This window comes from Haematobia irritans, chromosome 3 (assembly GCF_050003625.1).
Source record: "Haematobia irritans isolate KBUSLIRL chromosome 3, ASM5000362v1, whole genome shotgun sequence".
Lineage (NCBI taxonomy): Eukaryota > Metazoa > Arthropoda > Insecta > Diptera > Muscidae > Haematobia > Haematobia irritans.
Window position 1 is genome coordinate 125,543,100 of NC_134399.1, and position 24,769 is coordinate 125,567,868.

Consider the following 24,769-nt stretch of genomic DNA (forward strand, 5'->3'; position numbering starts at 1 on the left):
CTTGTACGAATTTATTTTGGCATAAGCCGGCTATCAAGCAAAACCTTTTTTCGGAAGGCTCAAGTGTGGTTCATTGTTGGGATTAATGAACTGCCTGAATTTATTCTGATAATTGGTTGATAGTTTTGCTGCAAGCAGAGGATGCTGATGAGGAATGTGGTAATTCCGAAACGTGCGTCCATCCAACCATCTTGCAGTCTATAGGGCTTTGCCCAAATAAACTTGACAAACACTCTTTTTCCTCTGTTGGTTAAGCTACACTTGTAGTTTAGTCAATGCATGGTTTTAAGCTGAAATCAAAAAAATAACAACAGAAATAAAATTTTGACAAAAATTTTATAGAAATAAAATTTTGACAAAATTTTTTATAGAAATAAAATTTTGACAAAATTTTCTATAGAAATAAAATTTTGACAAAATTTTCTATAGGAATACAATTTTGACAAAATTTTCTGTAGGAATAAAGTGTTAAGCAAATTTTCTATGGGAATACAATTTTGACAAAATTTTCTATAAAAATAAAATTTTGACCAAACTTTCTATAGAAATAAAATTTTGACAAAGGTTTCTATAGAAATAACTTTTTGACAATTTTTCTATAGAAATAAAATTTTGACAAAATTTTCTATAGAAATAAAATTTTGACCAAACTTTCTACAGAAAAAATTTTAACAAAAGTTTCCATAGGAATAAAATTTTGAGAAAATTTTCTATAGAAATAAAAATTTGAAAAAATTTTATGTTGAAAAAAAAAATTTACAAAATTTTGTGTAGAAATAAAGTTTTGACAAAATTTTCTATAGAAATAAAATGTTTACAAAAATTTTTATAGAAATAAAATTTTTTAAAATGTTTTATAGAAATAAAATTTTGACAAAATTTTTTAATTTTAATTTTTTTTAATTTTTTATAGAAATAAAATAGAAATAAAATTTTGACAAAATTTTCTATAGAAATACAATTTTGACAAAATTTTCTATAGAAATAAAATTTTGACAAAATTTTCTATTGAAAAAAAAATTTTATAAAATTGTGTGTAGAAATGAAGTTTTGACAAAATTTGCTATAGAAATAAAATTTTGACAAAATATTCTATAGAAATAAAATTTTTACAAAGTTTTCTATAGAAATAAAATTTTGACAAAATATTCTATAGAAATAAAATTTTGACAAAATTTTCTATAGAAATATTTTGACAAAATTTTCTATAGAAATAAAATTTTGACAACATTTTCTATAGAAATAAAATTTTGACAAAATTTTCAATAGAAATACAATTTTGACAAAATTTTCTATAGAAATAAAATTTTGACAAAAGTTTCTATATAAATAAAATTTTGACAACATTTTCTATAGAAATAAAATTTTGAGAAAATTTTCTATAGAAATAACATTTTGAACAAATTTTCTATTGAAAAAAATTTTTACAAAATTTTGTGTAGAAATAAAGTTTTGACAAAATTTTCTATAGAAATTAAATTTTTACAAAGTTTTCTATAGAAATAAAATTTTGAAAAAATTTGCTAAAAGAAATAAAAAAGAAATAAAAAAACATTTTTCGGGAGGTTCAAGTGTGGTTCATTGTTGGGTTTAATGAACTGCCTGAATTTATTCTGATAATTGGTTGATAGTTTTGCTGCAAGTAGAGAATGCTGATGAGGAATGTGGTAATTCCGTAACGTGCGTCCATCCAACCATCTTGCAGTCTATAGGGCTTTGCCCAAATAAATTTGACAAACATTCTTGTATGGTTTTAAGCTGCAATAAAAACAACAACAATGCTGACATAAAATTTTGACAAAATTTTTTACAGAAATACAATTGTGACAAAATTTTCTATAGAAATAACATTTTGACAATTTTTCCTATAGAAATACAATTTTGACAATTTTTTCTACAGAAATAAAATTTTGACAAAATTTTCTATAGAAATGAAATTTTGACAAAATTTTCTATTGAAAAAAAATTTTGACAAAATTTTCTATAGAAATAAAATTTCGACAAAATTTTCGATAGAAATAAAATTTTGACAAAATTTTCTAAAGGAATAAAATTTTGACAAAATTTTCTATAGAAATAAAATTTCGACAAAATTTTCTATAGAAATAAAATTTTGACAATATTTTCTATAGGCATAACATTTTGACAACATTTTCTATAAAAAGAAAATTTTGACAAATTCTTTTTCTTAGAAATAAAATTTTGACAAATTTTTTTAGAAATAAAATTTAGACAGTATTTTTATAGAAATAAAATTTTGACAAAATTTTCTGTAGAAATAACATTTTGACTAAATTTTCTATAGGAGGAAGTTATGGAAGAATCGTAGCATATACTGCGCCAGTGTCCAGCGTTATCCTTTAGAAGAAATAAGATACTGGGCTTCTTTCAGGCTCTCAACGATCTGCGGGAGTGTAGCTTAAGGAACATACTCAACTTCATCAGGGCTTGTGGTTTGGAAGGGCTAAGCAGGTCTAAGGAAGACTGATAAATCGAAATTCTTGAGTGTCTTTTAAGAAGACCTCCTCAGGAAGATGTTGAGAAAATTAACTCTAGGAATCACATTGGACCTATAGTGGTCCAACTTGACATTAATTCAATTCAAGAATTGTTGTCGGCTTCTACAACCTGTCTCTAAATTACATTTGAAATATATCCACCTCCATAAATCCATGGCATAGAAGTCTTTCGATAACAAAATATTCTTTCTACATAGTAGACTTAAAATAGAATCAACGAAATCCTCAAATGAAATGGATGCTGGTAAAATTGTTGCTGCTGCAACTGCATAGCCCTAGGACAGTTGTGAAAATCAAATGTAAACCACAAGTGGAAATCAATTCACGCACTCAATTAATCAGTTTGAATAGAGTAAACACCGGGGTAGTGGCTGCTACAGCTCCAATAAACTGGTACAAAATCGATTTTTACTCACTTGGGCTTAGTGTTGCTCTGGATATGGGAATTTCATGATGAAATTGTGAAAAAAATGATGTAGGCTTTGTAGGAAGGCCACATATGAAGGTACGAAGCTTTGGCCACAATAAAATATGAGGCTTTTGCAGACTTGATGTGGGTACGCGTTTTACAGTTACAGAAGCATGTTTCATGCTTTTACCACAAAAAGCAAACAGACAAACAGTTTGAGGTTATAGTCGATGATGATGGGGTTGATGATGATGGTTAGAGGGTTTTGTGTAGATTGTGGATGGCTATGTTGCGGTTTCGAACATTTAAGGACAGGCACATCAAAAGCATACACAATCTAAAATAGCCTAAGGTTATGGAAAAACACACATAAATGTTGTCTTCACACACACGCGCTCATATACACATGAGCATGTTAGAAGCCACTATGTCAGGCAGTCATTTGCAAATATTTACATACATAAGGGTCTATATATACATGATTATGAAATAAAACATGTTTATACTTTAAGTTCGTCAAAGCCCATCAACTACGGTTGCAACTCGTTCCAAAAATAATCTACTAAAATTTGAAGAAAAATTTTACCACGAATCTACCAAATTAACATATTCTTATTTTGGAGTTTTTGATCAAATTTTTGGGGTTAGATGGAAAATATGTTGTTTCTCCAAATGAATGTATTGGATGAATTGAAAATGTGTTGAATTTTAAATGTTTTAACGATTTTAGCTTGCACCAACAAGGGAAAACTGCTATTTCTACAAAAAGGGAGAACTTACTCACAATGCACTTTGATAGTATGACATAACATGAAAATTAATTTTTTTTACATCTTGTCAAAATTTTATTTCTATAGAAAATTTTGCCAAAATTTTATTTCTATAGAAAATTGTGTCAAAATTTTATTTCTATAGAAAATTTTGCTAAAAATTTATTTCTATACAAAATTTTGTCAAAAATATATTTCTATAGAAAATTTGCCAAAATTTTACTTCTATAGAAAAATTTTTCAAAATTTTATTTCTATAGAAAATTATGTCAAAATTTTATTTTGTCAAAATTTTATTTCAATGAAATTTTTGTCAACATTTTATTTGTAAAAAAATTTTTGAAACAATTTTTATTTCTATAAAAAAATGTCGTCAAAATTTTATTTCTATAGAAAATTTTGTCAAAATGTTATTTCAATGAAAATTTTGTCAAAATTTTATTTCAATCAAAATTTTGTCAAAATTTTATTTCTATAAAAAATTATGTCAAAATTTTATTTCTGTAGAAAATTTTGTCAAAATTTTATTTGTAACAAAAAATTTGAAACAATTTTTATTTCTATAAAAAATTTAAAAATTTTATTTCTGAAGAAAATGTTGTCATAATTTTATTTCTATAGAAAATTATGTCAAAATTTTATTTCTGTGGAAAATTGTGTCAAAATTTTATTTGTAAAAAAAAATTGAAACAATTTTTATTTCTATAAAAAAATTTGTAACAATTTTATTTCTGTAGAAAATTTTGTTATAATTTTATTTCTATAGAAAATTATGTCAAAATTTTATTTCTACACAAAATTTTGCCAAAAATTTATTTCTATAGAAAAATTCTAGACAACATTTTGTCAATATTTTATTTCTATACAAAATTTTGTCACAAATATACTTCTATAGAAAATTTGTCTAAATTTTATTTCTATAGCAAATTTTGTCGAAATTTTATTTATTTTATATATTTTATTTTATCTATAGAAAAATTTGTCAAAATTTTATTTCTGTACAAAGTTTTGCAAAAATATATTTCTATAGAACAATTTGTCAAAATTTTATTTCTATATAAAATTATGTCAAAATTTTATTTCTATAGAAAATTTTGTTTAAATTTTATTGCAATGAAAATTTTGTCAAAATTATATTTGTACAAAAATTTTTGCAACAATTTTTATTTGTATAAAAAATGTTGCCAACATTTTATTTCTGTAGAAAATTTTGTCAAAATTTTATTTCTATAGAAAATTTTGTCAAAAATTTTATTTCTATACAAAATTTTGCAAAAAAATTATTTCTATAGAAAAATTCTATACAAAATTTTGTCAATATTTTATTTCTATACAAAATTTTGTCAAAAATATATTTCTATAGAAAATTTTGTCAAAATTTTATTTCTATAGAAAGTTTTGTCAAAATTTTATTTCTATAGAAAATGTTGTCAAAATTTTATTTCTATAGAAAATTTTGTCAAAATTTTATGTCTATAGAAAATTTTGTCAAAATTTTATTTCTATAGAAAATTTAGTCAAAGTCTTATTTCTAAAGAAAATTTTGTCAAAATTTTATTTCTATAGAAAATTTTGTTTCTATAGAAAATTTTGTCAAAAAATTATCTAAAAAAATGTCAAAATTTTATTTTTATGCACTCAGAAAAAGTGAACCCTATATTTCACTAAAGCCGATTTAATTTTATTTTAGTTCACGGACTTATTGTGTTTTAAGAAAGTTTCCACGATTTTAATAATTTTTTGCGTACTTACTTAAGTAATTATTGAAAACAGAGCATAGAATTATACACAAATAAAGTATAAAGATTAACTTAATTCGACACTCCCACAAAATAGTTCGAAATTTATTAAAATTTGTAAATTTGACCAACAATACGCCCATCTTGAACTTTGTATAGAAACAAAATTTTGACAAAATTTTTTATAGAAATAATATTTTGAAAAAATTTTCTATAGACGTAAAATTTCGATAATATTTTGTATAAAAATAAAATTTTGACAGTTTTCCATAGAATTAAAATTTTGACAAATTTTTCTATAGAAATATATTCTTGACAAAATTTTGTACAGAAATAAAATTTTGACAAAATTTTCTATAGAAATAAAATTTTGTATAGAAATAAAATATTGACAAAATGTTTCACAGAATTTTTCTATAGAAATAAATTTTTCGCAAAATTTCTACAGAAATAAACTTTAGCACAGTTTTCTATAGTAATACAATTTTGGCAAACTTTTCTAAGAAATAAAATTTTGAAAAATTTTTTTGTAGACGTAAAATTTCGACAAAATTTTCTATAGACGTAAAATTTTGACAAAATTTTGTATAAAAATAAAATTTTGACAAAGTTTCCATAGAATTAAAATTTTGACAAAATTTTCTATGGAGCTAAAATTTCCACAATATTTTCTATAGAAATAAAATGTTGAGAAAATTTTCTAAAGAAATAATATTTTGGCAAATTTTTCTATAGAAATACAATTTTGGCAAAATTTGCCAGTGAAATAAAATTTTGACAAAATTTTGTATAGAAATAAAATTGTGATGAAGTTTTCGATAGAAATAAAATTTCGACAAAATTTTCTATAGAAATAAAACTTTAACACAGTTTTCTATAGTAATAAAATTTTGGCAAAATTTTCTAAGAAATCAAATTTTGACAAAATTTTTAGAAATTTATTAAAATTTTTAAATTTTACCAACAATGCGCCCATCTTGAACTTTGTATAGAAACAAAATTTTGACAAAATTTTATATAGAAATAATATTTTGAAAAAATTTTCTATAGACGTAAAGTTCGACAATATTTTGTATAAAAATAAAATTTTGACAAAGTTTTCCATAGAATTAAAATTTTGACAAATTTTTCTATAGAAACATATTTTTGACAAAATTTTGTACAGAAATAAAATTTTGACAAAGATTTCTATAGAAAAAAAATGTTGACAAAATTTTCTATTGAAATAAAATTTTGACAAAATTTTGTATAGAAATAATATTGACAAAACGTTGTATAGAATTTTTCTTTAGAAATAAATTTTTCGCAAAATTTTCTACAGAAATAAGACTTTAACACAGTTTTCTATAGTAATAAAATTTTGGCAAAATTTTCTAAGAAAGAAAATTTTGGCAAAATTTTCTATAGACGTAACATTTGGACAAAATTTTCTATAGACGTAAAATTTTGACAAAATTTTGTATAAAAACAAAATTTTGACAAAGTTTTCCATAGAATTAAAATTTTGACAAAATTTTCTATGGAGTTAAAATTTTCACAATATTTTCTATAGAAATAAAATGTTGACAAAATTTTCTAAAGAAGTAACATTTTGGCAAATGTTTCTATAGAAATACAATTTTGGCAAAATTTTGTATAGAAATAAAATTTTGACGATGTTTTCGATAGAAATAAAATTTCGACAAAATTCTCTATAGAAATAAAACTTTAACACAGTTTTCTATAGTAATAACATTTAGCCAAATTTTCTAAGAAATAAAATGTTGACAAAATTTTCTATAGACGTAAAATTTCGACAAAATTTTCTATAAACGTAAAATTTTGAAAAAAATTTGTACAAAAATAAAATTTTGACAAAATGTTTTATAGAAATAAAATTTTGACAACATTTTCTATGGAAATAACATTTTGACAAAATTTTCTATAGAAATAAAGTTTTAACACAGTTTTCTATAGTAATAAAATTTTGACAAAATTTTGTAAGAAATACAATTTTGACAAAATTTTCTATAGAAGTAAAACTTTGACACAATTTTCCATAAAAATAAAGTTGTGACAAAAATTTCTGTAAAAATTAGAGTTGAAGAAGTTGCATGAAATCTTTAAAAAATATATCTTAGGGAGAAATTTCTGAATCTATATTCATTTATAGAAATAAAATTTTGATAAAATTTTCTATAGAAATACAATTTTGACAAAATTTTCTATTGAAATAAAATGTTGACGCAATTTTCTATAGAAATAAAATTTTGACGAAATTTTCTATAGAAAGAAAATTTTGACAAAATTTCTTATAGAAATACAAGTTTGACAAAACTTTCTATAGAAATAAAATGTTGACAAAATTTCCTATAGCAATACAATTTTGTTAAAATTTTTCTCTAAAAATAGAATTTGAAGAAGTTTCTGTCAAATGAATATAGAAATTTCTATATTCATTTGACTTTGTCATTTTTTCTTTCCCCGTGAATTAATTATTAGAGGTAATGTGAATTTTTTTTTTAGATCTCTCTCTATAGCTTCCCTAACTTCCATCAATGTCCTCTTTATTTCCTTAGCTCTTATTTAACCTTTACCCTGTATTAAAATAAAATTTAATTTGCTTTAAAGATTTCCAAAGGTAAATTTTTATAGCCCTCATAAAGTCATTTTCACTTGTTTACCTTGGCAAATGATAATAAATTTTTATTAAACTCTAAATACCGCCCCTCAATTTTTACGAGTTTTGTTTTCCGTAAAAATGTGATAAAAATACCGCAAAAGACGATGGATGGAACCACCATAGCAACCATGAACATATTACCATCATTGCATGCTTCAATTTAAGCAACAATCCAAAAAACAATAGCCCACAATGAAAAATAGTGTCGGGTTTGTATTATTCCTCTTGCGTTTCACCTTTAATGTCAGTCAGTCACAACATCAAATGTCCTTATTCTCCATTGGCTTGTAGAGGTAGAGAAAGGAAAAGTAAAAGAGAGTGAGAGAGAGAGGAAAAAAAAACAACAGGTAAATAATTCACTTAAAATCAAATAAAATTTAATTTACTTTCAACGGAAATGCAACACAACGGCACTTATGTTATAGTCCCTTGAACAGATGAGTATTTGTGTATGTATGTGTAAATAAATGCGGGTGTGGGTATACATTGACAATGAAACCCTATTTCCTGTTTGCCAAGTTGTTGGAAACGGAAATGCCTTTGTGTCTTTCATTAACTGAGCCATTCAGTAAACACAGAGAGGGAGATAGACTTTTGTGCTTTAGCAGTACCAGCACTCTCTCTTTCACTCTATTATGCAGCTTGAAAAGTATCCTTGCCAAAACAGCAGGAGAAATATATAATGCTTTGGTAGAGATGTTAAATGTTCCCTTAAGGTTATTCATTGCAGCGTTTTGTTTTTTTTTTCTCGTTGTCAGTCTACTGGTTGTTGTCTTTTAGTACTCCCAGTATTGTTTTTAGCTGCTACAACATCATTGCAAAGCACAACAAAAAAAATCTACCAAATAATAATATTCATTTGAAAAAGACAGAGCAGACAAACTTTAGTTTTAGTTGGAAAGTTTAGGGAGAAAAAAAAATGTAGCTTCCCTTTAAACAAACATGACGTTTCAACTTTGTCTAAAGGATTGAGTATTTTTTTGTCGTTTTTATTTTTTTTGTATCATCATCCAGGTGACCAAAGTGCAAGGCAACCAGCCTGGTCTGTAGCTTAAGGCAACTACAGAGGAATGAAAAGAAAACACAAGCTTGACTAATACAAGCAACTCCTAATCCCAATGATCATTGGACTGGTGGCCAGTGAACAAGATGGGATATCTTTGTCAAAGCTCCCACAATAATTTCTTTAAGCTTAAGTCCTGACACGCGAGTCCTGACACTGTCCTATTGCATCAAAGTTAATTTATTGAGTTTGTTTTCCAGTTATGTTTTAACCTTTGCATCATTGTCCAAATTCACCAAAAACAAAAAATCCTATTTGTTTACCCAAAAAAAAGCTGTTGCTTGGTAGAAAAAATGCTTCACAAATATTTATGTGGACCTTTATATATTATGGTATTTTTTTTTTTGGTTCGTTCGTCGCTGAATAATTTTTTTTCCATTTTCCGGCTAATGGAAATGACAAATAGTGAACGTGATAGCTAAAAGCTATTGGTTTTTGTATTTATCCTTACCAAGATTTTTATTTACTCGTTAGGGTTTTATTTTTGGTATATTTTGATGTTATTCTCTTATTTTATTGGTAACTTGTAGTTTATTGAACAGTGTTTTGAAAATCGTGGGCAATTGAGAATTTTTTCTATAGAAATAAAATTTTGATAAGATTTTCTATAGAAATAAAATTTTGATAAAATTTTCTATAGAATCTATCAAATAGAAATAAATAAATAGAAATAAAATTTTCTTTAGTTTTCTTTAGAAATTATATTTTCTATAGAAATAATATTTTAATTTTTTTTAGAAATAAAATTTTGACAAAATTTTTTATAAAAATAAATTTTTAACAAAAATTTCTATAGAAATACAATTTTGATAGAATTTGTTATAGAAATAACATTTTGACAAAATTTTATATAGAAATAAAATTTTGACATTAACACTTCATTGGACGGTTAACTAACAACAGAAAATTTGCTTTGCTTATTTTTAGGCGTTATAATTCTCCGCTTAATATTACTATAACTGTTGCCACAGTTGGAAGAATTCTACCCAAAATGGTAAATCTACCAGATTGGTAGAATTTTTGATGTTTTGGTAGATTTTCCAAAACATTCCCATGCAACTAAGAGGTACTTCACAAATTTTCTATAGAAATATCATTTTGACAAAATTGTATACAGAAATAAAATTTTTACAAAGTTTTCTATAGAAATAAAATGTTGAGTTTTCTGTAGAAATAAAATTTTGACAAAGCTTTCTACAGAAATACAATTGTGACACAATTATTTATAGAAATAAAATTTTGATAAAATTTTCTATAGAAATAAAATTTTGATAACATTTTCTATAGAAATAACATTTTGAAAAAAAAATCTACAGAAATAAAATTTTGACAAAATTTTCTATAGAAATAAAATTTTGACAAAATTTTCTATAGAAATACAATTTTGACAAAATTTTCTATAAAAATAAAATTTTGACAAAAATTTTAATATGAATTAAGTTTTGGCAAAAATTGTTATAGAAATAACATTTTGACAAAATTTTCTATAAAAATAGAATTTTCACATTACCAGTTCATTGGGCGGTTTACTTACTACAGAAAATTTGCTTTGCCTATATTTAGGCGTTACAATTATCCGCTTAATATTACTATCACGGTTGCCACAGTTGGTACAATTGTACCCAAAATGGTAGATTTTTTTACTGTTTTGGTAGATTGGTAGAATTTTTAATGGTAGATTTTCTAAAATATTCCTCTTCAACTAAGAGGTACTTCACAAATTTTCTATATATATAAAATTTTGATAAAATTTTCTATAGAAATACAATTTTGACAAAATTTTCTTTAGAAATAAAATTTTTACAATTTTTTTATAGAAATAAAATTTTGATAAAATTTTCTATAGAAATAAAATTGTGATAAAATTTTCTATAGAAATAAAATTTTGACAAACTTTGCTATAGAAATAAAATTGTGACAAAATGTTCTATAGAATTAAAATTTTGACAAAATTTTCTATAGAAATAAAATTTTGGCAACATTTGCTATAGAAATAAAAGTTTTATAAAATTTTCTATAGAAATAGAACTTTTGACAAAATTTTCAATAGAAATTATTAAATTATATTTTGGAAAATATTCTAAAGAAATAAAATTTAGACAAAATTGTGTATAGAAATAAAATTTTGACAAAATTTTGTATAGAAATAAAGTTTTGACAAAATTTTCTATAGAAATAAAATTGTGACAAAATTTTCTATAGAATTAAAACTTTGACAAAATTTCTTATCGAAATAAAAGTTTGAAAAAAAAAATTCTATAGAAATAAAATGTTGATAAAGTTTTCTATAGAAATAGAATTTTCACATTAACAGTTCATTGGACGGTTTACTTACTACAGACAATTTGCTTTGCCTATTTTTAGGCGTTACAATTCTCCGTTTAATATTACTATCACGGTTGGCACAGTTGGTAGAATTCTACCCAAAATGGTAGATTTTGTTACTGTTTTGGTAGATTGGTAGAATTTTTGATATTTTGGTAGATTTTCCAAATTATTCCTCTCCAACTAAGAGGTATTTCACAAACTTTCTATAGAATTAAAATGTTGACAAAATTTTATATAGAAATAAAATTGTGACAAAATTTTCTATAGAAATAAAATTTGTACAAAATTTGCTACAGAAATAAAATTTTGTAACAAATTTCCATTAAAATAAAATTTTGTAAAAAATTTCTATAGAAATAAAACTTTGATAAAATTTTCTATAGAAATAAAATTTTGAAAAAAAAATCTATAGATATAAAATTTTGACAAAATTTTCTATAGAAATAAAATTTTGACAACATTTTCAATAGAAATGACAAAATTTTCTATTGAGATAAAATTTGACAAAATTTTCTATGGAAATAAAATAATGGCAAAATTTTCTATAGAGATAACATTTTGACAAAATTTTCTATGGAAATACAATTTTGGCAAAATTTTCTATAGAGATAACAGTTTGACAAAATTTTCTATGGAAATAAACTTTTGACAACATTTTCTATAGAAATAAAATTTTGACAAATTTTTCTACAGTAATAAAATTTTGAAAAAATTTTCCTTAGAAATAAAATTTTCTATAGAAATTATATTTTTACAAATTTTTCCTTAGAAATAAAATTTTGACAAAATTCTTTATCAAAATAACATTTTAACAAAAATTACTATATATATAAAATTTTGACAAAATTTGTTATAGAAATAACATTTTGACGAAATTTTCTATAAAAATAAAATTTTCACATTAACAGTTCATTAGACGGTTTACATACTACAGAAAATTTGCTTTGCCTATTTTTAGGCGATATAATTCTCCGCTTAATATTACTATCACGATTGCCATAGTTGGTAGTATTCTAATCAAAATGGTAGATTTTGTTTACTGGTTTGGTAGATTGGTAGAATTTTTGATGTTTTGGTAGATTTTCCAAAACATTCCTATCCAACTAAGAGATACTTCACAAATTTTCTATAGAAATAAAATTTTTATAAAATTTTCTATAGGAATAACATTTTGACAAAATTTTCTCTAGAAATAAAATTTTGACAAAACTTTCTTTAAAAATAAAGTTTTTACAAAATTTTCTATAGAAATAAAATTTTGATAAAATTTTCTATAGAAATAAAAATATAGAATTAAAGTTTTGACAACATTTTCTATAAAAATAAAATTTTGCCAACATTTGCTATAGAAATAAAATTTTTATAAAATTTTCTGTAGAAATAAAATATTTGACAAAATTATCTATACAAATAAAAGTTTGAAAAAATTTTCTATAGAAATTATTAAATTATATTTTGGCAAAATATTCCAAAGAAATAAAATTTAGACAAAATTCTGTATAGAAATAAAATTTTGACAAAATTTTGTATAGAAACAAAATTTTGACAAAATTTTGTATAGAAATAAAGTTTTTACAAAATTTTCTACAGAAATAAAATTTGGACAAAATTTTCTATAGAGATAACATTTGTACAAAATTTTCTATAGAAATAAAATCTTGCCAACATTAGAAATAAAATTTTTATAAAATTTTCTATAGTACTAAAACTTTGGCAAAATTTTGTATAGAAATAAAATTTTAACAAAATTTTCTATAGAAATAAAACTTTAACATAATTCAATTTAATCACATCTTTACAGATTTCAGTACAAAGTTGAGACTTTTTCCACTCTATGTATCTATGCAACAAGAAATTTCATATTATCCCATAATGCAAAACACAGTACACTAGTCCTCAATAAACATTGGTCCAACGATTAGATTAATTATTACACCGCAAAAAAATGTATATATCCAGAGACCACTAAGACCCAACCATATTAACCAATAGACAATAATGAATACGGAAAAGAGAAGAACGATTGGAATCCAAATATTTATTTTCCCTCCTCTTGCAGTAACAGCATTGGTATCCTAGCAATAACGAAAAAAATGGGATATTGTAACCTGGGAATAAAAATTCTATCATACAATCGAAACCCACACCATACGAGCTTGACCGGTCTCCCCCCCCCCCCCCCCCCCCCACCACAAAATCGCTTAAGATGAGACGAAAACCTTTGGAAAAACAAATCGTTGCAAATAGACTGGAGGACACTAGAAAATAAACGACAGGTCACCACATAATCCTACTGCAAGACAATTTAATTCAATTGATATCAAATGATTTAAATATTCTCTGGTGTTATTTGGACAATGAACATTCGTGGTAGCCAAGGGATATCAGCAGCTTTTGTCGTTCTATTTTTTTTTTTTTGATTTCATTCTTTTACTTTATTCGTTGGTTGGTCGAGTCTTTTGTCCTGTGAAGTACTAAGGTTAGACAAATTCTTTGAAATGGATGAAGGGGTGTAGGGATGAAAGAAGGCAACGATGAAGACTATAATGCTTTTGGTCAATGATGTGTTAATGGTGGTTTTATGGACGAAATGAAGAATGTGGTTAAAAGCCAGCCACACAAGAAAAACAAAAACCAAACGTGATTTTAATCTCTTTGCTTTGCAGTTTTAATTAAAAACCAAATTCGAAAAAATTTTAATGTTTCATGAATACAAATGTCGTGGATTGTGATCAAGTGCAATTTGAATTTTTCAAGTATTTAATGAATATAAGAGTCTTAATTAGAAATTGATAGAAAATCTTATGGGCTTGTGGCATTCGATAATGTGAGGACTTTCGGGGAATGCTTAATATTTCTCAGAATATATTTATCATACTTTCAGGTAATATGGAAAAAATAATTGTTTAAGTCTACTTGAGGATACTTAGTTACTTCAACATGTTTATTAAGGAGAGGGAAAGAAATTAAAAGGAGTTTTATTTTGCAAAGCTTAAAATTTATAAATAGTTTTTAACAAACTGGGGTAGAACTTAAAAGGAAGTGAATAAAGTTATTATGATAAATAGGCAGTGGATAGCATTTGTGGATACATACTAACAGCCTTTTGTTTAAAATTGCATTTAAGGGAATACAATTAAAATAAAACTAATTTAAAGTTTCATTTTAATTAACAATAAAATTTTAGGAAAACAAAAATAAGTTTATAGAATACTGTTTAAGTTCAAATTCGTAAGGTCAAAATTTATTCGTTAGATGGGGACTTAAAATCTTGTAAAATGACAATTTCCCCCTCGTTAGGAAATGTACCCTAAGCTCTGGATGCAGCTCTGTGCTTTCAGCACAATTCGTTACATTTTTCTAACGAGTCGCGCCATTACCGTCTTGCGGCGTCTAACTTTTGTTATTATTCGTTACTGGATTACGTCCGTCCAACGATTGTTTTGTAAAAGGTAAATAATAATCTCCCAAAAATTCAATAAAATTACGTTTTATTGAAACATCATTGAAAAGAAAAACTAAATCCCTTGTGTTTTTATTTATTTTATTTTTCGGTGCTACGCATTCATTGGTCCAATCGAGCCGGATACTTGCTTACAGCAATTAATAAAGGGTTTTCTTTTTCTTTTCCAAAGGAAAGTGCTCATCATTGTGAAGCAACAACAAAAAGCAGCCATTTGCAGCCATATTTGTGAAGGATTTATATTGAAAATTTATTTAAATAATTATTTATCAACACACAGGTGCGTATGTCAGTGTTTTATTAAAATAATTGAGCAAATCGCGAGTGTTTTAAATTTAAACCGCGGTCGTTTTACAACATTGATTCAATTATTTCGTTTTGCCGACGGCAAATTGCATTTCTAAAAACACACATTCGTTGCTACATACGTACGCACATTTCTTTCGTTTGTTTGATTTCGTTTTGTTAAATGATATTCAAGTGAAAGAATAATCAAAATAAAAAGTGAAAAATCTATTGTATATATTGGTGTTGTGTGGTGAATTTAAACGTTGACAGTGCTTATTTACTTCAAAACATTATTTGCAATTACGTTGCCTTTAACTTGAAGTAAATAAAACAATAACAAAATACACGCAGACTCCAAAGGCTCTGTTGGTCTTATTACTATTGTAAACAAACATCAATCGTCACTGCAGTCAACGTTTGAATTACATACCTACGTATGATCAGTGATACACACACGTATATACATACATATTTTTTTTGAGCTGTGTTTCTTTGGTTTATTTGTTAACCCTCACGGGGCCGCGAGTCGTAAATATTTTGAGGAAAATTATAAAAATTTTTGAAATTGAGTTTTTTGGGTTTTCGTGTTGTATGACCCATTAGCGTTACGCGCATTAGTAAAAATTATCGGTTTGGTCACTGTGCACCCTACAGGCGGTCCGGTACGATCGTATAATTTTTATTTTATCATATATATTACGTATATATTTTTATTTCTATATTTTTTATTATTTGCGATTTTTAATTTTTTTGGGGAGATTATTTGGCGTGGAAGTGTAGAGGTGTATTTTACAGTCCGTGCACCCTACATTTGGTCTTACAGACATTTTTTTTATAATTTCTTATAATTTGTTGAATTTTTTTTGATCATCTGGTTTTCGTGTGTGAAGTTTTGATACAAATTGGCGGCAGTCAGTATTCTTCGGTACACTGAGCGTAATTTTCGTAAATTCATTCATACACTGAGAGAAATAGTTCGAAGATTTTAGTAGAATTTTGAGATTTTTAGAATTTGACTTGAATAATTTGCCTATTTTTTGTACAAGGGGAAAATATTTTGTGATTCGGTACACTGAACGAAAATTAATTGTTTCTACACTGAGAGAAAAATAGTCCAATATTTTACAAATTGTTTGAAATTTTTGATTTTAAGTTTTGAAGTGGTTGTTTTACGAACAATTGTTTACACTTCAAGAAATTTTGTGGTAATTTTGGTGCAGTGTGAGAATTTGATACACTGAAAGAAAAATTTTGTAAATTTTTGTTTTTGCATTTTTGGGCATTTTGTGCAAATTTATTGATTTTTCGGCCAGTTTTCGCTGTCGATAAGTGCGTGTTCACATACTTTACGAGTTTTTGTGAATTTTTGTGACGCTAAATTATTTTCAATATGCCAGTTAATACATTCGCGCGATTCATTAGAGCCGCTGATGCGGTTGTGAAGTTTGGGACACGGGTTAGCTCTTTGAAGGAGGAGAATTTAGATGTTTATTCTCTAAGGGCTCAGGTCGAAGAGGCGAAATCACTCTGGGAGAAAGTGAAAGAGAGGTATGAGGAGTGTTTAGACGATCTTCAGGAGGATTCAGATAAGGGAAAGGTAGAATCTGCTGACGACAAGTATGAGGCAACTTATGATGCCTATATTCGTATTGTTTCCTCTATCGAAAGGAAGATAGACGGTCTAAAAGCCGTTCATAGGGCGTCAACTCCTATACAGCAGGCCGATGTGGCGGATATTTCTGCTCGTTCTGGTAATGTGGATATATCGGGAAATTCTCTTTTGTTAGGTGTTGACCATGGTGCTGTCCATAGTTTGGCTTTACCACCATGCGATATTGAGGTTTTCGATGGTGACTTTCAGTCTTGGCCAACATTTAGGGATTTGTTTACTGCTGTTTATGTAAAAAATTCCCGTCTGAGTGATATTGAGCGCTTGTGTCATTTGCTCAAAAAGACTAGTGGCGACGCCCGTGAAGTTGTAAGAAGATTTCCTCTCACTGATAGGAGTTTCGAGTTAGCTTGGAGGACGTTAAAGGAAACTTATGACAACTTGAGAATTTTAGTCAGCAATCAGTTGAAGCTTCTTTTTGACCTTCCGGTCTTAGACACCGAGACAAGTTCTGGGTTGAAGAACTTGCAGCGTGGTATAAATGCATGTATTTCGGCGATGGCTGTGAATAACGTTCCTACGAACGATTGGGATCCGATTTTGATATATTTGTGTGTGCAACGTCTACCGAAGATTAGTGTTACTTTGTGGGAACCCTGTTCCCACAAAGTAACACTAATCTTCTAATAAGTGATAAGTCTGCGTTGTCGTCTTGGGTGGACATGGATCGTTTTCTTACGGAAAGGATTCAGACACTCACGTGTCTGCGCGATTTGAAGGGTATCGATGCTTCGAGGGGAACTGATGGCAGGAAACTGCGAACGCATTTTACGAATGCAGCTCCGAAATCTTCGCCATCTAGGTCGCGTAATTCGCAATACACTTCTCATTCTTCTAGAGATTCCGTCGATAAGATGTGTGTTCTTTGTCCACGACAAAGCCATCATCTTCGTGTTTGTCCGAGATTTAGGAATCTTTCTGTGAATGATCGGTTGACTGCTGTGAAACGGTACCGCTGTTGTTTCAATTGTCTATCTCGTAGACATGACGTTAACAACTGTGCTACATCTCGCAGTTGTGAGAAGTGTCAAGGAAGGCATCATACTTTGCTTCATCGCGATTTTTCCCATTCTACGAATGTGGCGACTACGTCTTCGACGGTTTCGGCCGCTCGTCCTACGGATTCTAGCGGTTTGATTGACCCGCAGCCTTCCACTTCGTCTGGAATCGTGTCTGGCACTTCGGCCAGGCAAGTATTTCATGTTTCCCAGAACAGGTCGGTACTATTAGGGACGGCTATGGTGAACATCGTTCATCAGGGTATGACGTACCCAGCTCGGGCTCTTATTGACCCAGCATCGGAAGCCTCCTTTATTACCGAAAAAATGCAAAAGTTGCTTAGGATTTCGATAACGAGTGCGACGTCTTCGATATCGGGCGTGAATCAATCGGTTTCGATAACTTCTCGAGGTATTTGCCCTCTGAGTATAGGGTCACCCATAGATGGATCGGTCTTGGTAGAGGCGACTGCGTTGGTCCTGCCTAAGATTTCTGGGAATTTACCGTCTTTCCAAGTGAGTCGGAATTATATGTCACGTTTGCCTGATTTACGTTTAGCTGATCCTAATCTGTTCGATAGCCGTCCGGTTGATTTATTGTTGGGGGCAGACGTGTATCCCAGAATTATATTACAGGGGGTTCGCTCCGGTATTTTAGGTTCGTTGATTGCTCAACAGACAGTCTTCGGTTGGCTCATTACTGGTTCAATTCCCACTTCTAATGTGACGGTTTTTTCAACGACTGTTGAATTTATGGAAGAAGATGGTCTTGACAAGACTCTTCTTCGGTTTTGGGAATTAGAGGACTTACCAAGACGGGCAATTTGTTCTCCCGCAGATAAATTTTGTGAAGAAAATTTTAAGAATACCACATATAGGGATTCCGATGGAAGATATGTAGTGACTCTTCCGATAAAACCCGAATTACAGGGACAAGTCTTGCTTGGACATTCGCGGACAAGTTGTTTGAAGCAGTTTATTCGTGGTGAGGCTTCGCTGTTACGAAAGCCTGAAACAAAATTAATTTATGACGGGGTGATTAAAGAGTATTTGGACTTGCAACATATGAGACCAGTGTCGTCGACTTCTCCTTCAGATCAAACTGTGTGTTATTTGCCACACCACCCGGTAATCAATCCGGACAAATTGACGTCCAAACTTCGAGTTGTCTTTAATGCTTCGCATAAGACCTCAAATGGTAAAAGTCTGAACGACATTCTTTATGTGGGACCCACATTACAATTGGAATTGGTTAATTTGATTTTGAGGTGGAGATTTTTCAAATATGTTTTTAATTGCGACATCACACAGATGTACCGCCAAATTAGGGTAAATTCGGCCCATACTTCTCTGCAGCGAATTGTCTTTAGGGACTCCCCTCAAAAAGATGTACAAGACTATGAGCTGCAGACCGTGACATTTGGAGTGAATTGTGCTCCCTATTTAGCCATACGGACGTTATTGCAATTGGCCGATGACTCCGAAGATGAATATCCCCACGCGGCACACATTCTACGAAGGTGCATGTACGTGGATGATGTTTTGACAGGGTACCATAACGTGGATACTGCTGTTGAATCTAGGGATCAATTGATTAGGGTATTATCATCGGCAAAGTTCGAACTGAGGAAGTGGACTTCTAATGAGCTAGCCATTTTGGAATCGCTTCCGGCTGACCATTTGGTTGACGCCAAATTACTGGCATTTGTTGAGGCCAGTAGTTCGAAACCGTTGGGCATTAGGTGGAATGCGCAGTTAGACTTGTTTTATTTTGAGATGAAACCGATTGAGCAAAAATCTCGGTTTACGAAGAGAGAGGTTTTATCGGCTATAGCTAGGCTATTTGACCCTGTTGGCTGGCTGGGGCCAGTTATTATAGTGGCGAAGATAATTATGCAACAGGTTTGGTTGGATAAGATAGGATGGGACGAGTCTCTTCCGTTACAAACTGAGCGACAATGGCGAAAGTTTGTCGAGACCTATCAGGATGTGAATCACGTTCGTATTCCTCGATGGGTCAATTACTCCACAGACTGTGAGGTAGAATTACATGTTTTTTCCGACGCCTCGGAAAAAGCATACGCGGGGGTAGTATATGTTCGTGTGGTTACGCCGCAGGGACATATCTTCACCCATTTGCTATCTTGTAAGACTAAGGTAGCCCCCATCAAATCTATATCTTTGCCACGTTTGGAGCTTTGTGGGGCAGTTTTGGCCTCAGAACTTTACAAGTCTATAGCCAGGGAGTTAGATATTGAATTTCGACGTGTTTATTGTTGGACGGATTCTACGATCGTCCGCTCTTGGCTTCGAAAGACGCCATCTACGTGGTCTACTTTCGTTGCGAATCGCGTATGTAGGATTCAGGAGAATACTGGGGGACAGAATTGGTACCATGTTCGTTCTGAGGACAATCCGGCCGACTTGGGAAGTCGCGGAGTGTCGCCTGCAGAGTTGGCAGTTTCAACGCTTTGGTGGCATGGACCAGAGTGGCTGTGCTCAGCTAGTTCTCAGTGGGATATTAGTGATTTGACCCCTCTTGAGACTGACGTTGAGGTACGGGCGGTCAGGACTCACGCATCGTTTTTTACGAACTACGAGGACATTTTAGAGAGGTTTTCTTCGTTAGATAGGGCTCTACGAGTCATCGCATATATATTTAGGTTTTATCACAGGACCCATTATTCACATGCTAGTCGAAATGTGTATCACGACAGGACGTTGACGGCAACCGAATTAAAGGCAGTGAGATTACGTCTAGCTGTTCTTTCTCAAAGAGCTCATTATCCAGATGAGTGCCGTTTTTTGATGGAAAAGAAACCGTTAGGTTCCAGGAGCTCGTTGTTGTCATTGAATCCATTCCTGGATGAGGAGGGGGTTATGAGGTTGAATGGTCGTTTGAGTAGGTGTCCTACCCTTTCGTATAGTGAGCGACATCCAATTATAGTGCCGTATAATAGTAGATTCGCTAGGTTACTGGTGAAATATGTTCACGACATATCTATTCACGGAGGGAACCAGTTGGTTCTACGTCTTATTCGGATAGAGTATTGGATTCCTCGTTTAACATCTTTGATTAGATCGACTATTAACCGGTGTAAACGGTGTCTGTTGGATAGGAAGAAGTCTTGTACGCAGATCATGGCGGCTCTCCCACCGGAGAGAACTGTGCTTACCAGACCGTTTACTACGACTGGCGTTGATTTTGCGGGGCCTTTCGAAATTAAGTCATTTATAGGGCGCGCATGTAAGATAACAAAGGGTTATGTTTGCGTTTTTGTATGCTTTTCGACGAAGGCCATACACTTGGAAGCCACATCGGACTTGTCTACGACAACATTTCTGGCTGCCTTTCACAGATTTATATCTCGGCGTGGTTGTCCCAAGACCATTTTTTCGGATAATGGTACAAATTTTGTAGGCGCTTCACGCGAAATGGAAAAAGAATTGAGAAGTGTTCTTAAGGAGGGACGTGATAAGGTGTGTTCCGCATACCAGTTTCAGCAGCTTTCCTGGCAGTTTATCCCTGCCGGGGCGCCACATATGGGTGGTCTCTGGGAAGCTGCTGTCAAAAGCTTCAAGACGCATTTTAGGAAACATGCATCTGGATTCAAATATACATTTGAAGAGTTTTCGACTGTTCTTTCGAGAATTGAGGCTTGTTTAAATTCTAGGCCGTTGTGCCCGATGAGTGAAAGTTCTCAAGAGTTGGTGGCACTTACGCCTGGCCATTTTTTGGTAGGATCTCCGATCCTGGCGCCTCCTGAACAGTTAGAGGAGGAATCCCCACTTCATTTGGTACATCGATTCAGGAAAATGAAGGCGCTGTCGCAACAGTTCTGCTTACGGTGGAAAGAGGAATATTTGAAATGCTTACAGAAAAGATATAAATGGAAATTTCCGCAGCGTGATATCGAAGTAGGGGACTTGGTAGTAATTCGTGATGAACAATTGCCTCCTACATCGTGGAAGTTAGGTCGTGTGGATGACGTCCACCCGGGATCTGACGGTCGCGTTAGAGTTGCTGACGTGAGAACGGCAAACGGTGTTGTAAGACGACCGGTGGTAAAATTGGTCATACTGACCGAATAGTTTTCGATCGTTCATATAGTAAGCGTCATCTTTCTTTTCGCAGTACAATGGAAAATATGAGGGAAATTGTTAAGACTCTCCCTGACTACGAGGATGACGTCCCGATGTCCGATGAGGAAAAAGAGATTTTAGAAAATAATGTTGCACCGGTTCTTCGCGAGCCGTTACCAGCCATCGAGCAGGTCCCTGACGTCGGGATGACCCCAGTCGTCGCCTCTTCACAAGGGGTAGTACCGACGCAGAAAGTTGTCCCTCCGTCGGGGGCTGATACGGCTCCCGCTGACGTATCCGCAACCAACGTAGCCAAACCATCGTCATCCCCTACGGGGACTGCCCAAAAGAATTCAGGTGCGAATAAAAGAGTGCACTCGAATGTCTGTGTGTTGTGTAGGCGAAGTCACAATCTCAGGTCGTGTCGCAAATTTTTGAACATGCGTTTGGAGCAACGATTGCGCACTGTAGTGTTGCATCGGGTATGTTCAAACTGTCTGGGCAGGTCTCACATGCGATCGACCTGCAATAGTCGCGAGAGGTGCCGCGAATGTGGAGATAGCCACCATACGCTGCTACATTCATTTGACCAGCAACAACGTCCTTCCGCTCAAACCTTGTCGACGAGAAAGTCCAAGTCAAGTTCGTCCGTTAACTCGTCGGCGTACTGTATCACGAATACCGCTCCCATATCTGGTCCGATGTTGGTTCTACAACCAACCGTCACGCTTGGTCCCACTATAGTCCTCTTGCTTGTCTTGTCCGATCGTCGAATTCCTGTCCGAGCTGTCCTCGACCCGTGTGCGGGGTACAGTATGATTTGTAGTAGTTTAGCTCTCAGCCTACGGCTTGTCTCAGCGATGACGTCGCATGACGCATTTTGTCGGCTTGTTGCTGTCTCCCGACACAATGCAGAAAGTAAATTGGTTTTTTCTGCCCGGGTAACAGACCTGACCCGTGTTGTCACCCCATCGTCGTCGGCTCCAGATACGATACGGGAACATTTCGAGTGTCTCCAGCTGGCCGACCCAAGGTTTTACCGTCCTTCCGGGGTGGGGTTGGATCTAGGGCCCGATGTCTACGCACGGGTTCTAAAGACACGAATATTTTCGAGTCCTGGATTCCCATTGGCGCAGCTAACGATGTTTGGCTGGATAGTATCAGGTCAATGCCAACCATAAGTGTCGTAGGTCATCCTGGCCAATAACCCAGACACTGCAGACCCTCCGGGTCAACGGCTCTACGAGCATTTAGTTAAGAAACAATGAAGTTGGAAAAAATGAATACATGAACTAATAAAAAAAAAAAAAAATTGCTCAATTTGAAAATGAAACTGACATCGCATTTTATATTTATTTTGATATTAAAATATTGTATGTAATGTCTATGTATTATTGAATTTCAATTACAACATAGCTGGATGTTGCAAGGCGGGCGGAATGTTTAAGTTCAAATTCGTAAGGTCAAAATTTATTCGTTAGATGGGGACTTAAAATCTTGTAAAATGACAATTTCCCCCTCGTTAGGAAATGTACCCTAAGCTCTGGATGCAGCTCTGTGCTTTCAGCACAATTCGTTACATTTTTCTAACGAGTCGCGCCATTACCGTCTTGCGGCGTCTAACTTTTGTTATTATTCGTTACTGGATTACGTCCGTCCAACGATTGTTTTGTAAAAGGTAAATAATAATCTCCCAAAAATTCAATAAAATTACGTTTTATTGAAACATCATTGAAAAGAAAAACTAAATCCCTTGTGTTTTTATTTATTTTATTTTTCGGTGCTACGCATTCAAATACACTAAAAAAGTTTACTAGGATTTAAAGACTTGGACCTTCTCTTAAAGATTTTGGTATTGATTCCGAGCCAATTCTTTAAAAGAAAAGGCGTTGTTTGGACCTGTGTGGCTTTAAATCTAGGATCAATAAAATTATAATTAGGATATTTAATGTAGACTTAGCTTTACCCCCTCAGTGGATCCAATAATGAATTGTAAAAAAACTTTAAATATCACCCACCCACTTTAAAAATACAAGCAAATTACCTTTGAATGATTTTGATACATAGCACACATACCTGCAATGAAACAATAAACAGTGGTTTAGTGATATATACCTAAAAAAATATTTATATAAAAAATATATATTATTGAAAATGTTAAACAGCTAAATTTCCATTATCTTTGATTTGAAAACCTCTAAACTCATCCCCAAAGTCTTCCCATTCACTTAGGTGAACCACACAATAAAACTATAATGACCATAAGGCAAGTGAGCTATTTACTCTTCTACAGAAACACACACACATACACAAACTCATATGATATGCATTCAAGTCTCTAATATTTGGTTTCCGTTTGTGAGGGGGGGGGGGTGGTAGTGATGACAGAACTTTTCAAAATGTCAAATTAATTGTGGCTTACATTGTAAAAGACAAATATTAACTTTTGGTTTCATGTGTGGTTTTAATTTGTGATACAACAGCATCAACATCAGCTAAAGCAACAACAAAAACAACAACAACAACAGTGGCAATATTTATACATAAATTATGACAATTTCATAGAGACTGAAAACAACGTAGAGAACTCTGTTGCTGAAATTTTTGTCACATTCACAACTTCATAAAAGTTTAGTACACAAAGGTGTGTTGTAGATTCAAACATAAATATTGGTTTGTTTGGTTTGTTGAATATTAGGATGTGATGACATTTGCGGGAGCTATATGGTTATTGCATATTTACAGGCGTAGTCAATTAACCCTCTAATGCCCCAATTT

At 31.0% G+C, this 24,769-nt stretch overlaps 2 protein-coding genes across 2 annotated transcripts; both read left to right on the forward strand.

Moving 5' to 3' along the window:
* The first annotated feature begins 14,772 nt into the window (after positions 1–14,772).
* On the forward strand, positions 14,773–23,734 carry LOC142229517 (uncharacterized). Its single transcript, XM_075300078.1, has 2 exons — positions 14,773–15,233; positions 22,044–23,734. The coding sequence occupies exon 2, from the start codon at positions 22,048–22,050 to the stop codon at positions 23,170–23,172; it is 1,125 nt and encodes a 374-aa protein (XP_075156193.1). The 5' UTR covers positions 14,773–15,233; positions 22,044–22,047; the 3' UTR covers positions 23,173–23,734.
* LOC142231172 (uncharacterized) lies at positions 16,632–22,000 on the forward strand. The gene is made up of 3 exons (XM_075301790.1): positions 16,632–17,219; positions 17,489–19,176; positions 19,237–22,000. The coding sequence occupies exons 1-3, from the start codon at positions 16,632–16,634 to the stop codon at positions 21,998–22,000; spliced, it is 5,040 nt and encodes a 1,679-aa protein (XP_075157905.1).
* Positions 23,735–24,769: the final 1,035 nt, after the last annotated feature.

Excerpts from the sequence above, each read along its gene's own strand:
- LOC142229517 (XM_075300078.1), top strand. The coding sequence starts at position 22,048 with ATGGAAAATATGAGGGAAATTGTTAAGACTCTCCCTGACTACGAGGAT.
- LOC142231172 (XM_075301790.1), top strand. The coding sequence starts at position 16,632 with ATGCCAGTTAATACATTCGCGCGATTCATTAGAGCCGCTGATGCGGTT. Across the intron at positions 17,220-17,488 it reads GTGGCGACGCCCGTGAAGTT|TGTTACTTTGTGGGAACCCT; the intron begins GTAAGAAGATTT and ends ACCGAAGATTAG. Across the intron at positions 19,177-19,236 it reads TTGGTTAATTTGATTTTGAG|GGTAAATTCGGCCCATACTT; the intron begins GTGGAGATTTTT and ends CCGCCAAATTAG.